This window comes from Cloeon dipterum, chromosome X (genome assembly GCF_949628265.1).
Source record: "Cloeon dipterum chromosome X, ieCloDipt1.1, whole genome shotgun sequence".
Lineage (NCBI taxonomy): Eukaryota > Metazoa > Arthropoda > Insecta > Ephemeroptera > Baetidae > Cloeon > Cloeon dipterum.
In genome coordinates, this window is record NC_088790.1 from 6,826,559 (window position 1) to 6,852,729 (window position 26,171).

The 26,171-nt window shown below is 42.2% G+C and overlaps 2 protein-coding genes across 3 annotated transcripts in view; one reads left to right on the forward strand and one right to left on the reverse strand.

Annotated features, from left to right (window-relative positions):
* The window catches only part of LOC135947108 (uncharacterized), a 36,851-nt gene extending 22,736 nt beyond the window's left edge, over positions 1-14,115 (reverse strand). Inside the window, exon 1 of one of the 2 annotated variants that reach the window (XM_065495692.1) lies at positions 14,008-14,115. The gene's annotated coding sequence lies outside the window, so the exon portion shown is untranslated. Of the gene's footprint in view, positions 1-7,561; positions 7,712-14,007 lie in introns of those variants that run through there. The other variant, XM_065495691.1, reaches the window with a different exon arrangement.
* On the forward strand, positions 14,018-14,801 carry LOC135947109 (insulin-like growth factor II). The gene is made up of 2 exons (XM_065495693.1): positions 14,018-14,428; positions 14,601-14,801. The coding sequence occupies exons 1-2, from the start codon at positions 14,018-14,020 to the stop codon at positions 14,688-14,690; spliced, it is 501 nt and encodes a 166-aa protein (XP_065351765.1). The 3' UTR covers positions 14,691-14,801.
* Positions 14,802-26,171: the final 11,370 nt, after the last annotated feature.

Sequence of the window (26,171 nt, forward strand, 5' to 3'; positions counted from 1 at the left end):
GGATTCTCTTCTCCTAGGTTAATTTGCTCGTTTTTGCTACACAACGATTTTTCAGAGAGACTTGACTCGCGAAGGCAGAGAGGAAATTTCCTTCCGAGAGTTTATTGGCCAACATGAGAACTATCAGGATTTACTCAATTTTCGCCAAGGAGCTAAAGAATGGTGATGTTAAGAACTTATAATCAGATTAATAGCATAAATCAGCGGCTCTTGTTGAAGCTAAATGCTCCATATTCAACATCGGCCAGAATGCTTTGCACGTTTCACAATTAACAGCCTCTTTGACAGCAACTTTGTAAACGCATGGGACGGAGGAACTTCTAAGTGGGTTAATATATGTTAAGGGCCAATTTAGGTCAATCAGCCTATTATTAAGTTTCATAAGTGTAAATACGAACAAAATCTAAACCTGTGTTTTATTGAGAATATTTGAATTGATTTTTTTAGGTTTAAAGCTTTCAAGATGTATTTTTTGTCTCTCCTGAGATTGATATTTAATATAAATGGCTAAACGCTTAGAATTTTTTTACTAACCAGAGGCATTCAATGTAATTTTTGAATGCCAATTAAAATTTTAATATTTATGTTCCTTTTGGTAAGTCAGGGAGGCTTTTTCCACTTGTTAAACTTTGATAACTAAGTAAACAAAAAAGTGTTAGATTTTATATACGTAAAACAAACGGAAAATGCTTATTAACACTCCTTTTTTTGTGCAAAAACAAATATTAAAAGTGCGAATATTTCAAGTTGAACACTAATTCTATACAATCATGTAAGTCCGAAAAGTAATATTTAACGCTGTAATTTGTTGAATCGAAAAGAGAAAAAATTTAACTTGTACAAAGTTGACTGAAAACAAAGCATAAAACATTTTTACTATACACAGCTAGCCTAGTTAAATTCCCTATCTCTCAATTTGCACTGAAGTGGCTAACTAAGGTGAACTAACTTCTAAAACACACAAAGTGTGTTACAGCTTGTTTGTATTGAATGTGTGCCGTTGCTGTGGCCGAGCACCTTGCTCAGTTAGCTGAGGGAAAGATGCCGTTTTGCGGGCCTGTAGGCGCGCGAAACTGTATTATTTGCTAGATGTGGAGGCTGGGGGGCCGTTTCCGCTAGCCACAGACCGCACAGTTCGAGCCCGAAATTTTGGCTCGCCCAGGGCGGGAAGCAGGGCAGCCGGCGGGCCCAAAATGAATTATGGAGCACGCCGAGTGGCACACACACCGAGGGCGTGCTTCGCTGCCTCGGGTCATTTTGCACGCGCCCAATTGATTTATTTGTCACATTTTTGGAATCGGTGCAACGCAGCGGGTTGCGGTTGACACACTCGCGCTTACAAACAAGTCTGCTCGCCACCAATCAAAGTGACGAGAGCATTTTTCTACTCTTTTTTTTGCACTCGCTCTTTGGTCGCGAGCAAAAAAGGAGCAAAACGAGTGAAAAATGGACCGGCAGATAGAAAATGGAATATATATTAACCAGCGCTCCAAACGCGGCGGATGGTGAAGAGGGAAGTAGCTAGAGAGTTGCCTCTCTCACTCAAAAAGCCTGCTTTTTTGGCATCTTGACAGACAAAGCTCCCGGCGGAATGCATAATTCCGATATGCGCCGTGCGATTCAAATCCACTGGTGCACTTCTCGTCGCCGGCAACACATCCCTTGACGAGACACGCGCGTGCCAATACAAACTCGGCTCTTACATTGTATGTAGCCGGAGCTTTTCTGCCGCCGGAAAGTAATCACTTAAGGGGCAGCTGGAAATGAAGCGATTCTGATTGCGAATCGTAATACTGCGTGCGTCAGCAGGGATTTTTTTTGAGACGAAAAGCTCGAATCCAATCAAGCGAACACGCGTGTGTGTGCGTGCTCACTCGCGTCGGATACGCACATTTACATACGCGCAGTATTGCTGATTGCCGCGCGTAGAAGAAATTGCGTTTGTTCGTCTTGAATGAAAGCCAATTCATAATCAGACCTTTTGATCAGGCGCAGCGAGCAATGCTTTCGCGATCAAAGCAAACGGCTCTTGATTTGAGCTACTTTCACAGCTGAGCTGCATGCAAATCCGCCCGCGCGTACTTGGAAACGAGAATCGCGGGCTGACGCCGCCGCCGCAAGAGTGTTTCAATTTACGATCAATGAAATATCTTGACGGATAAACAAGAATTGCGCCAACATGGGCGCATATTCTGGGTGAGTGCTTACGACGAGCGAGGGATTTCCAAGCACGCAGCTCTCGCTTTTGATTGCAGGCAATAACCTTTAATTTTTGCATCTGATGCGAGAAAATGGAGGCGTGTTGCACGATGCGTATCTTTGTTATGAGAACATCTTTGCTTTTATGTTTACAGTTAACGAAATTGATGAGGGCAAAAGATCAGGGAGGTATAAAAGTTCACAGAGGAAGAGGAAAAGCTGCTTTCATTTCCATTTCTATCATTCACCAAATTTCTTTTGACAGACTTATATTCCATTCAAAACTTCTGTGTCGATCATATCGTGGGTTAGATAAATATAAAGAGCGTAGTTCTCAATTAAAATATTCCAAGTCTACTGCAATTTTTTTCACTCTTGATGATTTAAGGGCCATTTTTGTATTAGAAATGTCCGCGATACCTTTTTGTTGGGATCGCTCTTTTTATTAAAAAATTAAAGAGTAAAAATAACTTCGCCCTATGGATTTTGAATAAGAGTAGCAGGATATAGCGTAAATTGTCTGGTGCACGTTTCATACTGGACAGCAGATGTTTCAACCCCTAAGGCCTCGCCAGTTAAATTAAAAATCAACACTACTGAAATCAGCAGAGGATTTCACTTCAACAGCCGTAAAACCCACGTACTCTTCTTTCTACGCAATCATCTTTTTTCACTTAAATGCCCCACTTTAAATAAATATTTTAAGAGGCAATTTCAACAATACCTCTCAAGTATTATTCATTTCCGTTCAAACACCTCGATTAAAACCATTCAAAAGGTTCAGAATTAATAATTTGTCGGAATTTTTCGATACATGTCAACAGAGCATAAAAAATCGTTTCCCAAGCCATGATCTAAAATTTTGCTGGATGTGAAATATATAATCTGTCGATACAAATTCTCCCAACGCTGCTTTGCTAAGTGGACTTGTGAACAATTGGAGAAAAGAAGTTGCAGTCTTTTCAGACCAATACGTGGACACAAATGCGCTGGAAGGACGTCTCCTGAACTGCATGCACGTGGAAGCACGGCTCATTTGCTGAGAAAGCGCGGCTGGCTGCAGCGGCAGTCGCAATGCCGACATTATCCGCGCATTGTCGATTTGAAAGTGTAATGAGAAGCTCAGCTGATTCTTCGCCTGGCGTGCAATGCATTCACAGAAAAATGCCCAGCATTTGTGCCGCTGACTGCTTTCTGGTTTTGTGTGCAATGCGCTATGTATGCGGATTAGGCACAAATGCAAACTCACAATGGATGGCGGCGCTCGTGCCGCGGACAGACATTTGAATTTCAATGTTAACACCATGATGGAGCGAGGCAAAACTTTTGTCTTGTGCACAATATTTCAATCAACCGGCTCGATTCCGAACTTCACTGCCAAGGGCTTATTATTGTGGCACACGCTGCGAAAACAAATGTTTTGCTGTGGAAATGTGGCAAATGATGGTGAAAAGAGTGGATGGCGCATCAAGCACCAAACCAACAGCGTGTAGGAAAGTGGCGATCAATATGAGTGGGTGTGATTTTAATTTGTAAAAATATTTCCGCGATGAATCAGCATGAAAACAAAACAGTGGCAGTTATGATTTGCTACTGCTTTTGTTTTCCAGCGTTTTCCATAGCAAAATTGAAATAACCACTTTTTGTTTGCAAAAAATGCGTACTGGATTTCCATGCAATAGGAATATATATCATCTACATTTTTGGCTGTGGATGATAACCATTAGAAATTGAACACAATGACATAAATGATTTTTTTAGAATATCCTATCTGCATGTTGATTTAATTTTTCAATTTTTAAGATGTAGTCAGCTTCGTGGGAATTGATAAAATATTAATTCAATGAACATACTTTCAACTGATTTGCTTTTGTCTAATGCAATATCATTTTGTAGTTGCTTAGAATAGTGCAGCCAAATCAAAACATGCGAATGGCAATGGAACAAAGCGAATTGTTTTAATCAAAGCTTCACGTTGTCGCAAGAAGCCACTATTAAATTTGTGTTTGTTGTGCAGCTCATGCGCTGCGAAATACGCGTTCTTAAATCCGCAGAGCAACAGCCAAACCGCGGCCACTTCACGCTAGCAGAGAAAATCCCAGTTGCAGCGCGCAGATTGGAAGAGAGCATCCTCCATCGTTCTCTTGTTCGCATGCTTGCTTTTGCTTTGAAATTTAATATCAAGACCCTGTTTGTGCTGGCGACCAATGATGTAATTCTGCCTCGAAAGTAGTGTCGCATTCGCCCGTAAATATTTGCACTCTGCTCTCGCAAAACACGTGCAAACTGGAGAACCAAGATAAATTAGCAGCATTCTTGTTTAGGTTGAACTTTGATGGTAAATTAATTACACCGGTGGGTTTTTGCGTCGGGCAAAAAACTCCCAAATATTTTAGCCAACCAATTTTTTGTACCAGGTCGCTGTTGCTCGCTGCTGCTCAAAGTCGGCTGGGTAAATTTGCCTTGCGGCTAGCTATAGGAATTCGATTAGGCTTTCAAAGAGCTCCATGACCCGTTTCTTTCACATGCGGCGCTAGCTGACGGCTGGTGGTTTTAGCATCGGTTTATGAACGGCTGGCTGAGCCAAATTAAATGCATCATAGCTTCCAGTGGCTTTTAAATGCACGTAGGAAGGAAAATTTACACCGCAAATTGCATTTGGGTTGGGTGAAAAGTGCTTGAAGCTGCCAAGAGCACAGTTGCTAGTTGAATTTTGTTTGCTTTCCATTTGAGTTTTTACTAAGTCGCTGAGTGGTAAATAAAAAGCAAATTGTTCAAAGGCCTGATCAAATTTTGATTCTGAAGTAATTTTAATGTCAAAATTTGTCATCTTCTAGCACATTTTTTCACTAAATTAGATATCCTCAAGACAGGGCAAGGTTCTTCAGGAAATTAGAGGCTCTATAACGTTTCTAGTTTGCTTAGAAAACTGCGAAAACACACAAATCAAATGTTTTTTGGTGCCGAGGGACGTGAAATATAGTGCACATTATTCAAATTAAATCTGCTCAACACGGAGTGGAAATGGAAGTGCGAGAACAAGGCCGCATAAATAATAATTATCTGCCGGCCGTTACCGGTGTTGTTGAAAACTAGGCAGATTTGCGTCAAGAGCCTGCGTAGGGATTCGCACTCTGGTCGTGCCAGCCGGCAATTGTAAATTAATTTCATCACCAAGGGACCGCTGGCGAGAAAGAAAGGAATTTATAATTTGGAATGCGTGACGTGTGTATAATTAAAGAGATCTAAATGCTAATTCTGCCCGAGCTTCTGCTGCATTCCAGCGCGTGGATTTTAATTGCATTCGCCCAGCCGCGCGCACCAAATAAAAGGATGGAAAAAGGAAAGAGCAGAATAAAGAAAGGGTCGAGAGTTGTTTTCGCTCTCTGGCTTGCTTTTTAGCATGCAGCCCCACGACCACTTTTGTTTGTTGCGCCCTCTCGACCGCGGGAGGAAAAGAGAAAGATCGTCCCTCCTGGACCTTCTTTTCCACGAGGACCGTTGAGGCCACGCGGGTTAATTAAACGTGCATTGCGCCATATCTTCTAATCTCGCAGCTTATTAAGGGCACTTAAATTCAACGATGAGGAAAAACGCCTCTCACAAAGAATAATAAATGTTTCAAAAGTAATTATTCTTTTTGAAATGAAATCCTTTGTTTAAAAATGTGGACTATTCTGTAGAAAAATCATTGGGCTTGAAAATTATTAAAATTAAAACGTTTTATTGGTATTATCTCTACAAACCGAAAAGATTTCAAAATTGATTATGCTTTATTGAATCTATACAATTGCCTAGGAGTAAAATTTATCAATATATAACGGTATTTTGAAGTAATTATATTTGTGATTATCCATCCCATTCCTTGTCCCTCTATTTTTTATGATATCGCGCCGCGCGACGAGTTCAACTCTACTTTTCCTGCTGAGTAATTTTTAATTTTTGCCAATTAGTTTTTTTGCCTTATAGTTTATTTAAAACACAAAAATGAGAGATCAGGTGCGGCTCAAACTCCACATATTGCACACACTTTTCACACTCGTCGCACGGCTCAAATATCATAAAAATAGGGAATGGGATGATCACAAACATTTTTTATTCATTTTTTGATGTCAAGAATCAGAGCACCCGGCTTTTTGTGTGTTTGCGCTCGTCTTTCAACATTATGCACCTCGCGTAGCGAGGCAATTGAGCTTCCTTTGGTGCACAAAGCTCGGCGGACTGTTCGCTTGGCTTCCGTGCACACAGTCCCGGATGCAGGATCTATTATTGTTCTGCAAACGGCTCCCGTTACTTTTGGTGAGCAAGAGCGTCTATTGAATGAAAATTTGCGAGTGTCAACAAGACGCAGCCCATTGAAGCGATATGTCGGCATAGGCAAATATATTGAGCGCTCCTTGTTCGGCGACAAGAGCCAAAGTCGGGCGGAGGAATGACGAATTACAATCGCTCCGCTTGTCATAGATGAAAATGTTCTCACGCAGCGGGCTGAAGATTTATGTTGATTGCACGCCAAGCGTTCCAAAGGGTTTGATTTGAGTTTTTCAGCCCCGCTTTCAAATTATTTACCGAGTTGTGTGCGCCAACTTTGGCGAAAGGCTGAATTTGCGCAATTTGAATGAAGTTCGCCGGAGCGCACGTTGAAAAAGGCCATAATTCATTAAAATATCGAGTTCAGCGTGAGCGCATGCCAACAGGCGGGTGGCCCGCGTAATATAACTCGTCGGAGAGAGAAAGAGAGCGAGAAAGAGACAGTCGGGAACCGTTCTTTTTGTCATTTAATCAATGAGTTCAAGCTACCAGCCCGGAATTTTATCGCCGAACCCACGATATTTGCTGAGAGACGTTCGTTTCTTTAGCCTCATTCAGGATTAATGAACATAACTCCTCATCCCTCCATTCATTCATTGCATCAGTTCTAAAGAAAGATTTGCCAAGAGATTTTTTACTCAGTTCACGATGACGCAACGCGTGCCAATTATAAGGTTTTAGAGATTGCGATTCCCAGGAGGTTTTTCTATTTTTCACCAATCAGGGAAATTTACTGTATTTTCGATTGATTTTCTAGATCGATCTGGCTGCTTTCTTGTTTCTTTTCTAATAAAAAACCACATCCGTTTTTTGTTCATTCTCGTGTTGTTGTCCAAAGTCGGAACGCACGCGAGTGAGAGAAGTTCTCTTCGCTCGTCGCATTTCGTCGGAGTTATTAATAATACACGAGCGCGCGAGGAAACACAAAACCAACGATCCCCTGCAGCAGCATCCGAGTTTTTAATTAAACCAAACAAGAAAGCCGTTCTCGCAAAATACACGCGAACGGGAAAGCGGGTGATTGGGAAAAGAAGAGGCGAAAAAGACGCACCACCATGCTGGGTCGGCCGCGCTATGATGACGCTTTGACGTGTTCCGCCGCCGAGGACCCCTTCATTGCCAGCAGCACCAGCAGCACTCGCACTCGTGTCGCACCGGGCCACACTAGAAAACTGTTAGGCAACGCGCCCGATACTGCTGTTGAGCTGGCGGTGCAGCTGCCAGGCGCTCGGAGGGGCCTGCGCCGAGCCGCGCGCGAGCCACCACTCTTTCGTCTGCTCTGCCTCGCTTAAACGAAACCGACCTTCTGCTGCTCGATATTTCGCATCCCGGCTTCTCCCGGAGAGCGACACTCGCAATTCTGCAACACATTAAAAATACGGTGCCGGAAATAAATAAATCTCGTTTGAGTGGTTCCGGCCGGCAAGAGTGCGTGCCTTTATCAGCAAGTTTGTTTTTGATCGCGGCATAGTTTGGCTTCGTCGGAGTTTCACAGGTGCACTTATTGATGATCCGACGTCTGAGGCTTAGTAATTAATTTCAGCGATTAATTAATTTAAATAAGTTTTTTCAACTGTTTGGGTAATATATCGTGATGCAATGAAAACCATAAAGACCTCTTGTTCCATGTACAGATACAGCAATGAATGGGAAATTAAAAATATATGTGGCTATTATCGGTGGTTCATGTGTGAGATAAACGCTGCGTTGCGCATCATCATTCACCGCTGTTGTATCGATAACCAAATAAAGCCAAACGATGATTTTTATCGGATTTTGTATCGGCAATTTTTCAGTTGAAAGAGAAATTGCGCGTTGTGGTCGGCGGAATTAATAAGCATTCAAAGAGTTGCTGAATCACATTAGAGATATAAAGTTTTTAGTGAACAGAGGATTTTTAAATGTTATCGTATTATGAACCAAAGGCTTCTTATCGTTAAGCTCTTTTTCGACTCGCATGCAGCCTTCTCTGACGTGATTTATCCTCAATATTATTATTTGATAAACATTTAAACATTAAAAAAATTAATACAGTATATGCCACTTTATTGCTCAAGATATAGACACTAAAAATTTACATCTTTAAAAAAGCAGTGCATAACATTGCTAATTTGATCTTTACGAATAAAATACTGAAATTTTATCTCATTTTCGCCATCCACGGCAGTCATTGCTAAAAATGTTGTAAAAATTGGAAATGGACATCGATTTCGCCTTTGTTAAACATTGCGGATCTTTGTTTTTAAAAACTAACCAGCTGCGCCAGCCAACAGGAAAATAGCCAGCCAGAAGGGTCGAAATTTGCCTTTTCAGGTGCGGCCAGCCACCGTATCGAAAACTATCAGCTGATACCTTCGAATGATATGTATATATATAAAGATGTTTTTGGAGGGAGACTTGAATGCTGCTACCTTGATATTTAGAGTGATGTAATGGTTGTCTCAATCTGTATTGAAGATCTCATTAACATTACACTGAATATCAACATAAACCTAATTCAATGTACATTTGAAGGTACCGAAATTTCCTGTTAATGCACCGGAGGCATAGATTTGTAGTGGTTGCGGAGCCGAGCTCCCATTCCTTTTTCATTTTTAGCCTAGGGTATTGTTATTCATGATTGTTAGAAATTCGTTAATGCAACAGAGAGAGAGATTTTTAATTTAAATTAGTTTTCGCCGGACACACGAGCCAACAAGTCGCATCTTAAGAGTTCCGAGCGTTTAATTGTGAAGGACCCGGCTCAATCGGGTAAATTCTTTTCTAATTTTAAATTGTTCTTCAAGACGAATCTCTTAAAATTGTCAATTCTAAAGTCGTTTATCAATTTTGTTTAAAGGTCCTTGTAAACTGTTAGACTAAGTCGCCAAGTGACTGACGTTTATAAACAGAAGAATTTGTTGAAAATCCCGCAAGGTTTAATTTCCACCTCCTACCCCCCAAAGATTCATTAAATTCTACTAGAGTAAGTTATCCTTCATTGCAATCTACCCAACATACAAAAATATATGTGATAGTCCTGGCGATTTTTACGACCAAAATTTGATTTACCCGAGTTGGTGATGCCGAGTCCTATCCACCCTACTCAAAGGAGTGCATGGCAGTAAAGATAAATCGCTGGAATCAGTGGCGCTGCAGAGATTCTCGTTCAAAAGTTGAAATATTGCCCGCTGAGGCCAGCAAAAAATGGCGAGCCTCCCCCTGCCGAAAGTATCCCCATTTTTACGCAAATTCGCAGATTCCGGGTGACGTGGTGCGAAAAAGCCGCTTTAAAATTTGATCCCAAAATATGGGCTGGCGGGCGTTGTCGCGCGAAGACACGACGCATCAGCATCACCTACCCAGTCGGCTGTTGTCAGCGAAAAAAGTTTTTCGCTTCAATTGCGTGCGGCGTCGGCCCAAACCATCTAGAATTTGTTTTGCCAAACTTGCCGCATCTCTTTCTTATATTATGTTAATAAAAAGTTGCCATGCTGAAGTCGCGAAGTTGATATGCTGCCTAGCGCCTCTTTTTATGGTCCCAATCCCAAGTTGGCAAATGCGCCTGGCGGCGGCAAACCAAGTTGGAAATAAATTCGCCAACAACGCAGCAAGCGTGAGCAATATAAATCAAGTAGAATTTGCCGTTGTGGGAAATTACTCTTCATTAACCACAAGGCCAACAACTTTCCTCGTCAATTGGGAATAATTAACGAACGAGTTAATCGCCACATTAATTGCATATTTATGGAAATTTTAGTGTTTGTCAGAAATGGCGTAAGCGGAATCCAAGTTTACACCAATCATAAATAAACAGACACCCTGTGTAAAAAAGAAATAATTTTCTTTCGTTTCTGAAAGGTTTTCCATCGATTTGTGCATGAAAAACTGGCAGGGAAGTTTTTCTAAATTATATATGCTTAAGTTTTTTGCCACTTTGTGAATGAGAGTAGACATGTCAATTTAAATAAAAAGATTTACGACGAGTTTTATATTTCCTCTTAATATTCTCGACAAACAATAGCTTTGTAAAATATTCGCTTACCTTTCTTACATCGCACAATATGAATTGATTTTTTTTCAGCCGAATATTCCCCTGCGTCATTTGGTTAATGAATCCAGATTTCTACTCTGACATTTTTTTTTCATTTTTAACCAGTAAAACATCGACGTGCACGCTTTGAAGCTCTAAGCCCATCACTGCCAGGGAGTTTCATTTTGTTTGAGCCGGATTTTTTGCGACATGGGAGGTAATCCGCTCTAATCTTTCGACATGCTGGCAATATTTTCAATTTCGGCCAATTCCATCCAGACGAGTTCACCATTTGGACAGCCATTTGAGCGAAAGTGAGTATTTTATTCATTTTGGCCGACGTGGCTATGCGTCTGCAAAGTTTCGCTCAGAGCCAATATATAGTGCGGCTCGTGAATTGTGAATTGGATTTGCTTTGATCGACCATTGCTCCGACCAGACTCTCGTCGCCCCAGAAATTCGTTCGGCAATCGATTGTTTCGCGCGTTTCTTCTACTTATCGGCCTGTTTCCACCTTATTGAGTGCCTCAAAAGAATATTCCGCCCGAGCAGCAGCAACAACAACACATCATTTCCTATAAAATCACCGCACATAGACGCAGCTATTGCAATCTCTTTCTTCGTTCTCTTTGTGTGCTCAAAATAAATATATAAATTCATATTACGCGAAAGCCGTTTCTCTGGAAATAAATCTTTCATTTTCCTTTGTGTTGGTGCTACGCTAAGCCGTTAGTACGATTTTCCTCGTTGGAGGACAGTAATATCCTGCTCCATCTTGTCCTTCCACTGACATTGAAATTTTAATCAAGGTTTGTGGCTGTAAAAGCTGACTTCGAAATCTGCGAAAACGTCAGCCTTCAACGCTTATAATGCCGCAAGGGAAGCTTTAAAGGCCAAATTTTATTACCCTCCCGCACAGGTGACGCACGCATTTTGTCATTCTCGATATTTTTCGTGACGTTCAGCCTGTCATCACGCGGATAACGGATAACAAGCAAGCGCCATAAAAATTATGTTCTCCAAAAAATTCTCTTGCCCGTGGCAAAAAGACCAGCGGAGATTTTTGAATTCAAAGTTTCATGCGTTTCACGCATCAAGCAAGTTCTGGGCACAAAGACAAAGGTGATGAGACGGCAAACTCGTCTTTGTCGAGATATTAGGTTTCCTCTGTGCACTTCTGACAAAGTTAATAATCTTAACTTCATTTATTAAAAAAACTTTTTGCCAAAAAGTGTAACGTGGAAATCTTCATGTTAAGGTCCATAATTAAATCTTTGGTATTGTCTAAAATTTCTTGGAATAAAGATTTATAACTAGATGTAAAAATGGAGCTTGCAGATGCTTTGTTCAATGCCTTTTAAAATTTCCAGGAAATTGAGTGCGCATTTTTGCTTAAAATGAAAGAGCATTTGGTGAGTCGTAAAGTGGTTTCTTCTTAAAATCAACAAGTTGAGGGAAGAGACGCAGCGAAGCAGCACGCAGTAGGGTGGAGGGTGGTGAATTGAAAAATGAAAATGCACACATGCTGAAAAAGCAGCAGCTCTTGAATTCACGCTGCGAGGGAAACGTTGGATGTGGGTCAAGTCAAGATTTCCTCTCGCCGACTGCGAAAGTGGGCATTTATTGCAGGCTCGCGTGTGCATTTTAAGCGCGCGCGGGGCGTGAAAATGCAGGGCCAGAGGAGTAAAACAGCGGCGTATAAGTAGCCCGGGCATTCGAGAGGGTGAGTATGCGCAGCAGCCGCAGCCGCCTCGGCCAGATCTGCTTGCGAAGGACGAAAAATGATGCTGACACACGGAGAACACGGCCGTGATTTACTTATTATTGTCTCCCTTTTGTGTAAGTGTCAATAAATTCGCACTTAACATCCTTCTCCGCGCGGCGTTTTATACGACCCTTTCAAACTTTGATTTATCACTCTCGGCCAGACAGAATAAGCGGATGTTCGCGTAATGTATGGCCTTTTCTTTTCGCATGCTAATGCACTGTGCATGAGAGAATATAATCTTTTGTGTCATGTAGTTCACCCAGCTAGCTGCGTGATTTGAATAAAGCCAGCGCATTGAATTCATATAGGTTCATTTTCTTTTACTTGCTCACAATTCTCTTCAACCAGACTTTGCAACGTCATTAATATGTTAATTCACACGAAACTTGCTCAGTTTTTTTAATAAACATTTTAAAATTGAAAACGCGCAAGGTGTTAAACATGTGTAGTTGCTATCACCTGGTGGCGCTAACCTTCGACCTGATCCCATAAAACACCAAAGATCATTTAGAAAATTGGAAATACGTATAATAACTGCTCCGTTCAATTGTTGACTCTCGAGGTTGATTTTTGAATGATTTTATACTTTAAACATGGATCTTTGGAGATTTATTCCTTATAAATTTCAGAGGAAAAAAAAGAAGAAAAATGCAAGTATATGTCCTTATTTTCCATTTTGTTCTTTTCTTACTTGGTTTAAAATTTAATAGTCTTAACACGGTGAATTCACGGCTAACTAAAAGTTAAAACTCGCTGTCGGCCCGTCATGTCGTGTGGAAGCAAGTGTTTTTGGGAAAGAGGCCGATTCCCGCCGTTCTGGTAAAATATATGTCTTACCTACACTTCTTGAGGCTTGTATTAATTTGTGCGAATAATCCGATTAATTTTCAATTCGAAGTTAAAATTTAAAAGGGAGTGACTGTTTCTAAGAGTATATAATAATCACATAACTATTTTCAAAGCTGATAAGTTAAGTCATGCAACTCGACGTGACTATCATGCCTTTCTTTGCACTATTAGTTGGAGTATAGTGGATTCTAATTGAAATGGAAATGTCGTATCAAAGTTGTCTGAGGTCAGTTGCTGGAACCAGGCAAAAAAGCGCGTGTAAACACATCACGTATATAGTGTAGTAGCAGATCTGCGAGGTCAGCACGTCTACAAAGCGGGTCGCGGCCTCATTGCGCTCGCAGTAGAAGCTGCTGCAGCCAACATTTCACGCATCGGCATTGACATATTGTGCTGATGCTGGATAATCTCGATTCTTATATCCAACCGCACTCGGAAAGTATTATCTCGAAATATTACGCAACGGCCAACGACCGGCAGAGTTCATTAATCGACTGTGCGCATCCGCTAAATGCGTAATGACGAGCAAATCTATAGTCACTTGAAGCGGCTGCGCCCATTTCAAATACAAAGGACAGAAAGTGAGCACCTGCCGTGTAACGAAAGGGGAATAATTGATAGCGTTCGAGCGCAGGAGACATTTGACACCTGTCACTTGAACCGTGTGGTACTGTCGCGAAAATTATTAATTTTCCCTCTATTGATAGCCACTTAGTGGCGCTAATAGTTTTCTCCCTTTTGTCACCCCGAACAAAACCTCGCTCGCTGCACCTGCCACGCCTGACTACGTGCTGGACTGCGGGGCCGATCCGAGTGCATAAAAAGCACTGAGGGGGCCAGTCTCGGGGCAGAACCGCTTATCACCTACTCCCTCGCGCATGATGCATTCAAATCTGGTGCTGCTGTTGGGCTGCTGCTGCGTCGTCACCGGCCTGCCCGCCGCCCGGCTCGACTCCGTCGTCCACTCGTGCGGCCGCAACCTGGCCGACATCCTGGAACTGGCGTGCAGGGACCGAGGAGGACTCCAGGGGCCTGATACCGTCGGCGTCGGCTTCAGGGGCCGGACGAGTGAGGGAGTCGTGGACAAGTGCTGCTCCAGGCCGTGCAGCTGGCGCACCATCATCTCGTACTGCGTCAACAGCACCATCGTGGAGCAGCCTGACGTCGAAGAGAATGACGAGTCGCTCGGAACCAGCTTGGAGAATCTGATATTTTCTCCGTACTCGGCACCCAAGCGCAGAAGTAAAAAGGCCGGATGCAGGTGCAGCTGTCAGAAGCGTGTCAGAAAAGTGAGTTTCATTAGAAGATTTTCCTTTTACATTATTCAAAGTTGATAAAGAATGGTGCTAACTGATATTATATATAAGAGAGTCGATTTCAATATTTTACATGATGAAGATAAATTTAATGTACTTCTGATTTTGTGATCATGAAATTTGATATACGCTTCCTCATTTGCAGCCTGATCGCAACCGTTTGCCAAACAACTTGAACGTGGGAACCGTTTCTCCTGACTTGGCAAGACCACCTGTAATCGTCAGGAACTTGTGAGGTTTCAAATTTTGATTGAGAATACCAGTACCAATCAATCCGTCCAACATCTCTACCTCTGCTGTACAAACGAATTCATTAATATTGTAAAATAAATGAGCATGTGTGTTTCACTCCAATATTATATTATGCAAAACCACGAGTCATGAATAATCAATTTGAAATATTTTAATAAATTATAAATGTGCAAGAACACCTAGTTTCGTTTAAATTAATAATGATAATAAAAGCTTATGATATACCCATATGCCGCTATTAAATAATCAAACTATCGATTACGGTGCAAAAATATTAACTAGGGCATCTGGAACAACATTATACCAGAACAACTAGATTTTATCATTTGAACTCAATTTGAGTCGAAGTTGATTTAAGCACGTATTTGAGATTCAGTTCAGACAACGAAGAATACCGATTATAAGTAACAAATAATCAACAGAAGAAGCCTTTGTGCTATAAAGGCACAAGCCGAGGGAGCAAATCAAAGGATGATATGCTCTTTTTAGCAGTTTTAAAGGAGCTCAATATATTTTCTCATGAATAAAGGCAATGTCTAAATTCCGGCTCAATCTTCGCCGTGCATGATTGCCCTTTACTGCATCCCAGTTTTTGCCGCCTCGTTTTTCACCCACACATATACAACATCCCAATAAGGGCCTATGATACACACCCCGTCCATAAATTTGGCTCGGGGCGGCCTCGACTCGGCGGCAGCAGCACAAGCTCGCACATTCGCATTATATTCTGTACATAGCTGGGGCCGGCGTGTGGGCGATGCAGCGCCGAGAGCCCGAAGGCGCTATTTCGCTCAGCGACAAAGTTCATAATACGAGGTGCTCGCCGAGGCTGCTTGAATATTTTAAATGCTCGAATATACTGCACTTTGCATGTTTATTAAGGCAGGCTGTGCCAGCGACTTGCTCGGCAGCGGCGATGTTTAATAAGCGGCACCGCGCGCGCACCGCCTTTCTTGGCACCGTCGTGATAAATTAAGTTGAGGCGAAAGAGCGGCGGTCAAATTTCGCATCTATCTGCCTCTCGTAGTACGCAAGAATTAGCATACGCACACCCCAGAAAGTTTTTAAAGACACTAACGCAAGCCTACATGCGTGTCGACTACACACCTGAGGTAACTTTAGATTACTTAGCACCCCTAGGCTGAAACCGAAGTTGGCTTGAATTTTAATCGCACTGCGCACACGTACAAACCGGGGAAGAAATTCATTTTGGTTCATAAACATTCAGCTAGGTCGTCCGCAGGGAAGTTTCATACAAATTGGAAATTAAAATGAAAGGGCCAATTGGGAAATCAGCATACTGCTGAATAGCTTGAAGAGTAAACTACAATTACAAATGGCTTTATACTTTATGTTGTGTTTTTAAATCAGAATGAGCTTCAAAAGAGAAAATAATATTTTGAGTGATAATATTTTCTCGCACGTTTCAGTTCTGGACAGTAGCTGTTTCAACTCCCCAGGCTTGACCAGCAGCACTTGACGTGCAAATAAAACATACCACAGAGAATTTTAATGCACCACGCCCGTTTAAAACGTTTGAATGGCTTAAAAAAACGACGAAATCCCTGCTTCTCAATTTCCGTGCAACACTACTTTAAAAAAATATTAATAAAAAACTTCATCTTTATGGGCAGGCATTAAAAAGAAAAATTTATATTTTTGTCGGCAGCTATCTCCCAATCCCATCATAGCCATATTGCATTTGTTACCCATCAGTTGATACAAAACCATGTTGTATAAATCTATTTCTAAATCTATCCAAAACAATTGATCTCATATTTTTATTACATAATCCCATCAACTCGATACTTTATGATAAAAATAATGACAAAAATTTAATACTATTTTAACCAATGTACAACCTATTCGGAAAGTTGGAAACACTATCCTTCCCATCCCTCGCCAAACTCCATCGATCAAACAGGCATACTACTTCATCCGCAGTTTCACCTCCCAAAGTGTAAAACCAGCGGTACAAAATTCTTGGAGACACCACATGTGCACCTAATTCCGGCGGTAACGATGCAATATCGACGGAGACGGAACGAATTGGGAAGCGGAGACGATTACGGTGTGCAGCGGTGCGTGATAAATAAAAACGACTCCAAAATGGCATCGTCTCTCGAGATGAAATTCGGTTGGGCGAAAATCGGCACTTTTCTTTCACACACTCGCTCGCACCCTTGTTCCACAGAGTGCAGAGTTGTGTGTGCGGGCGCGGTGACGGAGCTGCCGTGGAGGAATTTTTCATCACATCACACAGGACACCCATATCACCCTCCCACTCGCTGTTGTTTGCGTGTGGCGGACGGGACCGAATTGCCAATAGGCAGGGCGAGGCCAATGAAGTGTGGTAGTTCTGCTGGGGAAATGCGCACGGCCCAAATCATCCGCGGTCAATTTTTTCTGCACAACACATTCGCCGCAGCCTAGCACAAAAAGGTTATACAAACAAGAACATGCATTGTTTTGTGTATTATCTTCTGTGCCGTGCTCCGGTCCCCATGCTATGCCATTTTTAGCGAAGGCTGTTACTGTTTAATATTCATGCGTGAATTAATAACAGAAAGGCCACCACATTATTTGAAAAATTGACATGTGGGAGCTGCATAAACGAGCAATACAAAATTACCGTCATGCGTGCCACGCAGAAATAAATTTGTCAATCACACGCACTTCAAAACTAAACATTACATCACACAAACTGCCCGCCAGGGAATATTGATGCGACAGTCTTTCAAAGTCGGTGGCAGGTCGTTCCAGCAGGGTTTTACTAACCCCTCTTCTTGCCTGAAGGCGTTTAAATGAAGATAAATAATTGCAATAAATCAGCGGTCCCGGTTATTGGGTTTTAGCAGACACCTAAAAAGAAAAAAAGTTTCGCAAATTTAAAACTTTTCTAATTATATTATACGCTGGGCTGAAGAATCGACTTCTGAAAGATTTTTAGTTGAGAGCACTTCAGCTTTCGTCAGCAGAGTTGCCAAGGGCGTCCTGCTAAATTTCAAAAGCAGTCAACTGCACATTTTGTTTGCTCGGCAAGTTTTAATTGCAAAACATTCGGAGGCGAAAACTTTCTTTCTTCTTTCGTTCAGTGCTGTTCTCTCAGTTGCCGCGAAATCGCCTTATTTCGCGTGTTGTCCCCGCGACGAAAGCGAGAAAGAAGATACTGTGCGCAACGTTACTTACTATACTCCTCTGCTTCAAGAGCAATTATTTGGGGATTTTCATCTTCGCAAGAGAGCGAAAGAAAGCAGGTCGCGCGCGCGGCGTTTTGCAAAGCTAACAAAGGCGGCTCAATTTATTCCAGACTGCAGAGCAAATTTGAGCCGCTGTGCACCCAGGATAAAATAATGATAAAAGAAAAGGGTCTTCCATTGTCGACACGACGAACGATCCTCGTGGGCACTCGAAATGAATAATGGATGCTCAAATTACGGCCATTGCCGACGCCGCTGCTGCGTAACTTGGGCGCACTTGCCGCCGTTTCACATGAATTTGTCGCTGATTATCGCGTTAAATTGATGGATCGTTCCGCCGGCCGATAGATGGACAGGCGGCAATGGACCAACCGACCGACACCCCCGACACCCTCCTCTCACTCACTCGCCTGCCTGCCCGCCCGCGCTCGTGTGCGGTGGCAGCCGAAAATTGATCGCGCCCGAGATCAAACAGGATAATTAATTATTTAATTGCGTGTCTTGAGCGCGCGCCAAATGGACCGGTCCCGCGAGATGATTTGGCGAATGTGTCATGCTCCCGAAGCTGCACTTGCTTTTGATGAAGTGGCGTGTCGCAGCCTAATTCTGTGTGCTCTGCAGGGCTGACTCGCGCGTGATGAAAAGATCGCCATCCATTACCGCTCCACTGGCAGATTTGGAACGGCCGCAATAAACGCCCGGAACGTGATTCTGCGGGATGATGATGTGTCCCAAGGGGACTGACAGCTTAGACTGTTTTTCCTTTGGCGGAGGATCAGTTCGAGGCTGCAATTAGCGCAACTATTATCGAGGCTTTGTTAGGGACAAGGCAAAAAATGGTGGGCACAAAAAGAGACTGGTGTTAACCCTTTTCGACACTGAACTCGACTATATCTTGTTTATTCTAACCTCTAAATAATATTTAAAAATTATAAAGGTACAAGAGGATATTAAAATGTCCTACATACCAAAAAACATATCAGATAAATATGAGATATGATAATTTTTAAGTGCACAGATTAAATTTTTTAACAGATAAATAATGAAGCTCAAGTTTGTGTCTTTGAGCACTCAATCTACAAAGCACAATCCCACAATTCATTTATTTATTTTTTGCACTCGAGACACATCTGAATAGTATGCGACGTTAAAAATCGATTACTATTGGTTCGTAAATGTTTATATCGCACTGACACTAACAAGTAAGTGGTGTAAAACCTGAAACCAAAACGGCGGGGTGAAATTTTCACCTGTTACGCAATTATTTACCTACCGACATATTGCTAAGCGGTGATTTATTCCTCGCGATAAGAGCCTCATTATCATGCAAATTTGAAGCAGATGGCGCGTGGAGGCTGTTAAAAGTGGTTGGAGAAGCCCAATTTTCCGACTCATCGTTCGAGCGCCGTCGAGCAGGATATTCAGTCATGCCAGTATTTCCGCCACTCTGATCACTCTTTCGAAGCTTTGAGAGTGCTCGTGGCCCCTGCCACGCTGAAGCAATGCCCTCGCGTTTAGCCAAAAGCAAGGCTGGTCCGAAATATGATCATTAATCCATAATAGCGCTCGCACGGCTGGTCACGTCTCGTGGCTCGAGAACCACTTATCTCGGTGAATATTGTTTCACGTCGAGCACATGCAGCAAGAAAGTTTCGCAGCTCGGGCTCAACTCGGAAGCCAGCTGAGTGTCCCTTGGCTGGCTGCGAGCCGAGTGCCCAAAGGCTTGCATGCTGCAAAGGCTGCGCGGGCGGGCGGTCGAGTAAGCGAGAAGGGATGAGACTTTGCAAACTCGACGGCGCGAGCATGTAATGCGGCCCACGCAACATCAAAAGACAGGCTGAAAAATAATTTGACTTGTCTGTTTACATACCAAAAGTTGATTCTCGCAGGCTTTTGCACGAGTGAGTTGTGAATCTCGCACTCGCGAACAAAGCTGCACTGGCGGTGGCCGACTTTTCGTTTTTATTTTTGCCTCGGGCAAAATTTTACACGTTTTCCCAACTCTTTTGCGTATGAGTCCTCTTGCGTGTTGGGGCTCCAGGGTGGAATAAAACCTTTTCTTCTGGGTATGTGTATGTGCAAAATGCATCCCGCCTAAATATTTAATTATTTTTCTCTCAAGTTTTGTAGGATCTGAAAGACTCTTGGCCAAACTTTACAAATGTTCTGCAATGCTAAACCAGCACTTCTGATAATGAGTAAATTATAACTAAAACCAATCATTCAAAACAGAGTTGTTTAATTCCACATGACAACGTAATGTTGGTCTGAGCACTGAGCTAATGATGATAATTAATATTACCGTATTAATGGACACAAGTTTTGCGTTTTGATACTAGTTCTGTAAACAAAACTTTAAACAACATTTCATAAACGATTGAATTAAATTGGACATACATTAATTTGTATTTACCAATTAGTACACTCAAAGAGAATTTCCAAGACACTTTTATTACTTTTGGAATATGAAACTGTCCTAAATGTTGCTCCGCATTCACATTAAACATGATTCCAAACATGATAGCTTTCAAATCGGTGATGTACATCTAACGACATCGCGTTAGGTGTAATTTGTTCTGTGGTAATTGACTCATTCTCCCTGAATCTCACTTTTTGTGGAGCATCGCAACGTGAGGGTCCTCCCGAGTGCCAAATGATCAACCCTCCGCAGCACAAGCAGACAAAATGAACTCCAGTCGAGAAAAAGTCAAACACACAACATTCTGCCTTGAAAATGTTTGCAACAAACTTTCCGAGACGACAATGGCGAGGAAACTGATCCATCAGGCGGCTTTTTCTAACACCCAGCTTAAGCCATTCTGAGTAATCTACAAAAAAATGCGGATGGCTTGCCTGGCCTTTTGCGGCGAGAAACTGAAAGCAAAACTTGTTTGACATTGGCGGAGACTTTTTTGTCCAAAGCCAAATCTGCATTGCCCTTAAACTAAATTAAAGACATGATGTGTGGCACGGTTTAACTTTATTTCTCGCTTTTATAAACAGTTGCAAAAAGTAATGAACCTCCTTTTGTATATATGAATCAATTTCTTTTCAAACACGCCGAAAATGGTTTAGTATAGTTTTATTTGGTGTGATCAATACATGCCTTACAAAAATATTTTTCCTCTTCTACACACCTAAAAACATGATAAATATGAATGTCACTGGCAAGGTATACAACAATATAACACGTTTTCAGTGAAGGAAACATCGACGAGAACCCCAGCATCCACATCGTTGTAATACTCGTCATTTATTTCTTCAAAAAAGGTACTGAATTTAATTTGTAAAATATGGTTGTGGTTCATCGTTTCCACTAATTAAATAATTTGGAGTTTCGTAGGGCAAGGATGCGAATGAAACAGCGCCGTTTATGCTAAAATTACGAGTGTTTTGTTGTTATTACGATATTATGTTAAGTGAGGGCATACACATTCCTGTCTGCCCGGCGTTAATGCCACACAGGTGGGCTGGAACATTGATCTCACATCTGGTGCGGTTCATGTTGGTGTAGCAGGCGTCGTATCTTCAACGAAACTCTTGTTTTAGGCGCATAAAATCGTTAGCAGACTTCCATTAAAATAAACAATAACGACAGCGTGTGCTTATTACGATTAGATGCAGTGGAGTCGCTGAAGCAGGATAATTTGGCAAAGCTAATTGGACTAGAAGATGAGCTCGGAGCTGACAAGGCGTTGTTAACATAGGGTGCGACTTGCCCTCATATAGTTGCAAAAAGGCGAGCAGTGAGGAAAGCGAGTGGCGAGCTTGAAATCGAGCACACGCGTCGCTATTAGTTTCCGCAGACTGCGCATTAATTATCACCGTTTGATGTTTTAATATATGGAGTGCTCGAGATGAGACGAACACGCTGCGAATAATAAGGCAGCAGCATAGAACGTGATGATTTCACGCACACACGTGGCAACTGCGATCAAATTCCCGTAAACGCATCATCTCGCTCCTCGCTCGCTCGCTAAGGATAAAACAATGGAGGACAAAATGAATTGGCGTAATTCAATCGGAACTTTGGTGCATTACTATTCTCTGCACACATATTGCGTAAACGCGTCTGCTCTGTAAACATGATCCAGACTGCTTGTGCCTGGCGGAGAGCGTGTGCTAGAGCTCGCTAATTGCTTGGTTTTGTCGAATAATACCAGCCTCCATTATTCAAGCACGCTCCGCTTTCCATAAAATTCGTGAGCGATCAAAACATGCGGGTGCATATGAGTAAGAACAACAAAGCTCTTTGTCAGCGCTTCTACGGTCAATATTTACGGAAATTTTAGATCTATATGTGCCCTGTTTGTTTGATTTTCACGTTCATAAAATCTAGCGTATGAATTAAAAATTTAACCATACTTCTCATACTCTTCACATATTCATTATTAACGATTATTAACAAGACTGAGATAGGCGAGAATAATTTAACTGTGGGATACTTGATTGATTTCATAAGAGAATTTAAACAACCTATGTGTTGATTTTCAATTAAATCAGAGCCGCTATAAAATTGTGCATCAAAGTGATAAAAGATTATCTGCAACGTGAGTACGCTAATAGGTAAAATCCAATTAATATAAGTTAATTTGTCCTTGGTGATCATACGCAATCATTCATTTATGCAGCACCACACGCGGGGCCGCTGCGCACCCACCTCTTGACAGCGCAAAATCCAACGCGTGCTACATATTCATTTCGCAAAATGACAAGGGTGTAATAATTTAAATTATAGCTCCGGCTGGGGATCAGAATTCGTGCGGCGGCTCTCTGGACCGAACGGCTGGCTGAGCACGAAATCATGCTCCGAGTTCAATTGCCTGTGTGAATGGAGGCCATTTGCTGACACGCGCTGCACGCCGGCGTCAGCGAATTTTGTGTACGCGCGCGGAGGTGTGTAAATTATCATAAATGCTCCGCAGAGAGGGTGCGTGTAACCGGTAAATTCGGCGAGAAAAGAGCCCGGCGTCACCAAATTTCAAGCAAAAGGCCAAATCAAGTGTAAAATTCTGTTCCTTTTGTTTTTAAACTAAAAAAATTTTAAGAAAGAAATACTCTCGTGCGTTCTCTTCCTAGACAGCAGCTGTGTTATTCTGCAAAAAATTAAGACTGCAAGTTATTTCAGAGGATTGTGCCTCACCTGCCGTGGAAACGACTTACTCCGCACCGCACACAGCTGCTGAACACAAATAAAAAAGAGAACGAGAAACGAAATTTAAATCACCTCTGCGGAACAACCCTTTCTTTGAAAAGAGTTCGCCCAAAATTCCATCCTTTATGAGACGTAGCTTGAATTAGAGAAAACTGTAACTCTTTATAGTGAGCAAAAAATATAGCGTAAAAGGAAATAGTTCTAATTTTATAATTCTTCTTACATATGGCATCATTTATGGAAGTAATTATTTCATGTACCCAGTCAAAGAGGATTTTGTGGCTGATTGCCATAAATTGTCTTCACAATTATCGATTGAATAAATCTCAAGGTTTGAAAAATCTGTCAAAAGAACACACATACACAATTATTTGCTACTACTGTTGTTCTTTGTGCACCCGAAATCCAAGTGCGCACTTTTCTCGTATGAAACGGCTGATAACGGAGAGACTAGATCCAAAGTGGCCTCTTTCTTCGCTCAACAAAGTGTAAGCGAGAGCTGAAGCCATTTCCAACTTGTGACAGCTCCGTTGCGAAGGCTGTAAAAAAACGACAGATAAAAGGCGCGCGATGATGTTCTCTCTTGCGCGCTGGGGGTTTCACGGGCAGGCGCGAAAGTGGCGGCTGATAATCAAGATGAACTGCCGAGTGCATATTGCATTTTGATGAGCTCGACGGGGGAGCGGGGTGAATTTGGCAGTAATGCGCTATTAATGAAGATGAGGTGCAAGGTCAACGAGAGTCACGCAGCGCGAGGAGCAGAGCGCGTGCTTTTGATGGATCAGCTTTTCGGGCAACTTTATTTAAGAGCATCAGCTCCATATTTTCGTGGCAAAGACGGGGGAGCTTCAAGGGCCGCTCAGCCAAATTTCGTTTGCAGCAGTGCACACTGCGGAAAGATACAATTTCCGCCGCAACAAAACATCAAAGCTGGAAAATGCAGCGCCAAATCTCTGATGCTCACGTGGCCGGAAGCAGGCACTCGGCGTTTTAGGCTAATTACAGCCCGAGGCCAAATTTCAGATGGTTATTTTCCGATTTACCCGTAATGCGTTGCACAGTTTGTGTGCGAGCGATGGGCCAATTTGTTCTGCGCTCAACAATCATCAAAGGCCGGACGCAAACAAACAGTAATTATTATCGCAGAGGGAAGCACCAACAGCAGCACCGCACTCCTGCACTCGAAATGCCTTGGTTCCGCTTACCCATGATCTGCTAATCCGGAGACTATACCATTTAGCACCCCCGTGCATATTGAGGAGGGAACTAATTACTATTGCCATGTAACAGCCGCGTATTTCATGCATATTTTTGTAGACACCTGTTAATTTCATGAAATAGAGAATGGAGAGCAAATGAATTAACAAACTGTCATAATACTTCAAAGCTAATCCCAACGCGCATAATTTGCAGTTCAGCTCGTGTGACTAAAAATAAACGTTGTTAGTAAAATTAACAATTGTTATTGGGGTTCGTTGAAATAATGAACTTGTAAACTTTAATATGAAATGAAAATCGAAGAAGCTGTTCTGAAAAATATGATCACTTGTTGCACGCTTTAGGGGTGATTAAATGTTTTTTCGAGTTGTTTTCATTTCCAAGCATGGGCTCTGCTTTACAAATGTACTTCTTGATTATAAAATAACAAGGCCAGAAAACGAATGAATATATGTTGAAACCCAAACATTCAAAAATTTATTTGATTAACAAAAACTGACTTTCGTCCTGTAAACTTTGTAATACGTTTTCACCCTACTGCAAATTGCATAAAATTGAAGGAGGGGCTGCTCCGTGCATTTCGTAAGAATCAGTTGATTATTTCTTGGAATTATATGGCTTTCCTATATCGATCTTTGACTTCCTTTAATGGTATGCCCTTGTAAATAATTTGCCTTCGTAAAATAAAAGTATATAAATTGTAAATCTGAATCTGAATATCTGAGAATACACTTATTTGCAATATGCATCTAACTTAAAGTATAAAAACTCCATTTTCTCTGAGCTTTAAGTGAGAAATATAGGTTGTTAGATTTCGATATAAGGTGTGAATCTATTTAAAGTTAGTCAGAAAGTTGTGCTTCTACAATCGATATCCGCGGCACACAAAAGTTTCACGAATCAAAGCTCACCTACATACGTCGCTTCTCATTCTCATGCACTCCCGAAGCCACAATCTAACTTGTCGCAGCAGTACAAGAGGAGCAAGCAAAAGCACTGCATTATCTTCAGAAATCCTGAAGATGATTGGAATTAAATTTTAATCGAATCTCGCAAACACGCTGGTTTGATGGCAATTTAATTAATTTCAGCACGAACTCAGACAAAATCAACATACTTGAAATGACTTGAGCAAGTTGCTCCAGATTTGGCTCTTAAAATAATGGGGAGAATTTCCCCGCTTGACGCCTCCTTTCGCAGCATTGATTTACGCGGCACGACCGCAATCTGGTTTCGCTGAAATTAGCGAAAAGTACATTAAGCCCGGCGGGCGTATCAATGTTAGCGCCAGCAGCCGGATGTTGGGACTGCGGGGGGTAAGTCGGGGCTAATGAGCAGAGATGGATGGTGCCGGCCGCACGCGGGGGAAGCGCGAGGTGCGAGCGACTTTCCGACTTTCCGCTCGCGCACACACACACACGGAAACACTGCTGCGAGCAAACGAGAACAAACGTCTCTAACGGGAACTCACCGTTTAAGTGTGCGAATTATTTCGACGCAGTCAGGAATAATTCATGAACAAACAAGAACGCCATTTCAGGCGCCACCGATTCATAATGAATCGCGCGCGTTTGCATATTTTGCAGGGCAAATTGGCAGGCGAACCGCGCCGCCTTCGCTCTCGCGACGACAAGCAGAATTAATATGCCGCTGCCGGTTGATTAATTAATTCGCGGCAAAATTAGCTAGCTCGCTGCCACTGATTCGCTGCCGCTTTCGTGCCCTTTTGATAGAAACGCCGGCTAATTTGATTCATGGCATGGTAGTCGCACCTGACACTGAAACATCAACAGATACAAACGGGAATCGGTGGTATGTTGATCAGGAAACAGGAAAATCAAGATTAGCGCGCGAATTCTGACGGTATTAATTAAACGTGATTCAAAATAAT

Coding starts and splice junctions, on each gene's coding strand:
- LOC135947109 (XM_065495693.1), top strand. CDS start 14,018: ATGATGCATTCAAATCTGGTGCTGCTGTTGGGCTGCTGCTGCGTCGTC. Junction 14,429..14,600: donor GTCAGAAGCGTGTCAGAAAA/GTGAGTTTCATT, acceptor CCTCATTTGCAG/CCTGATCGCAACCGTTTGCC.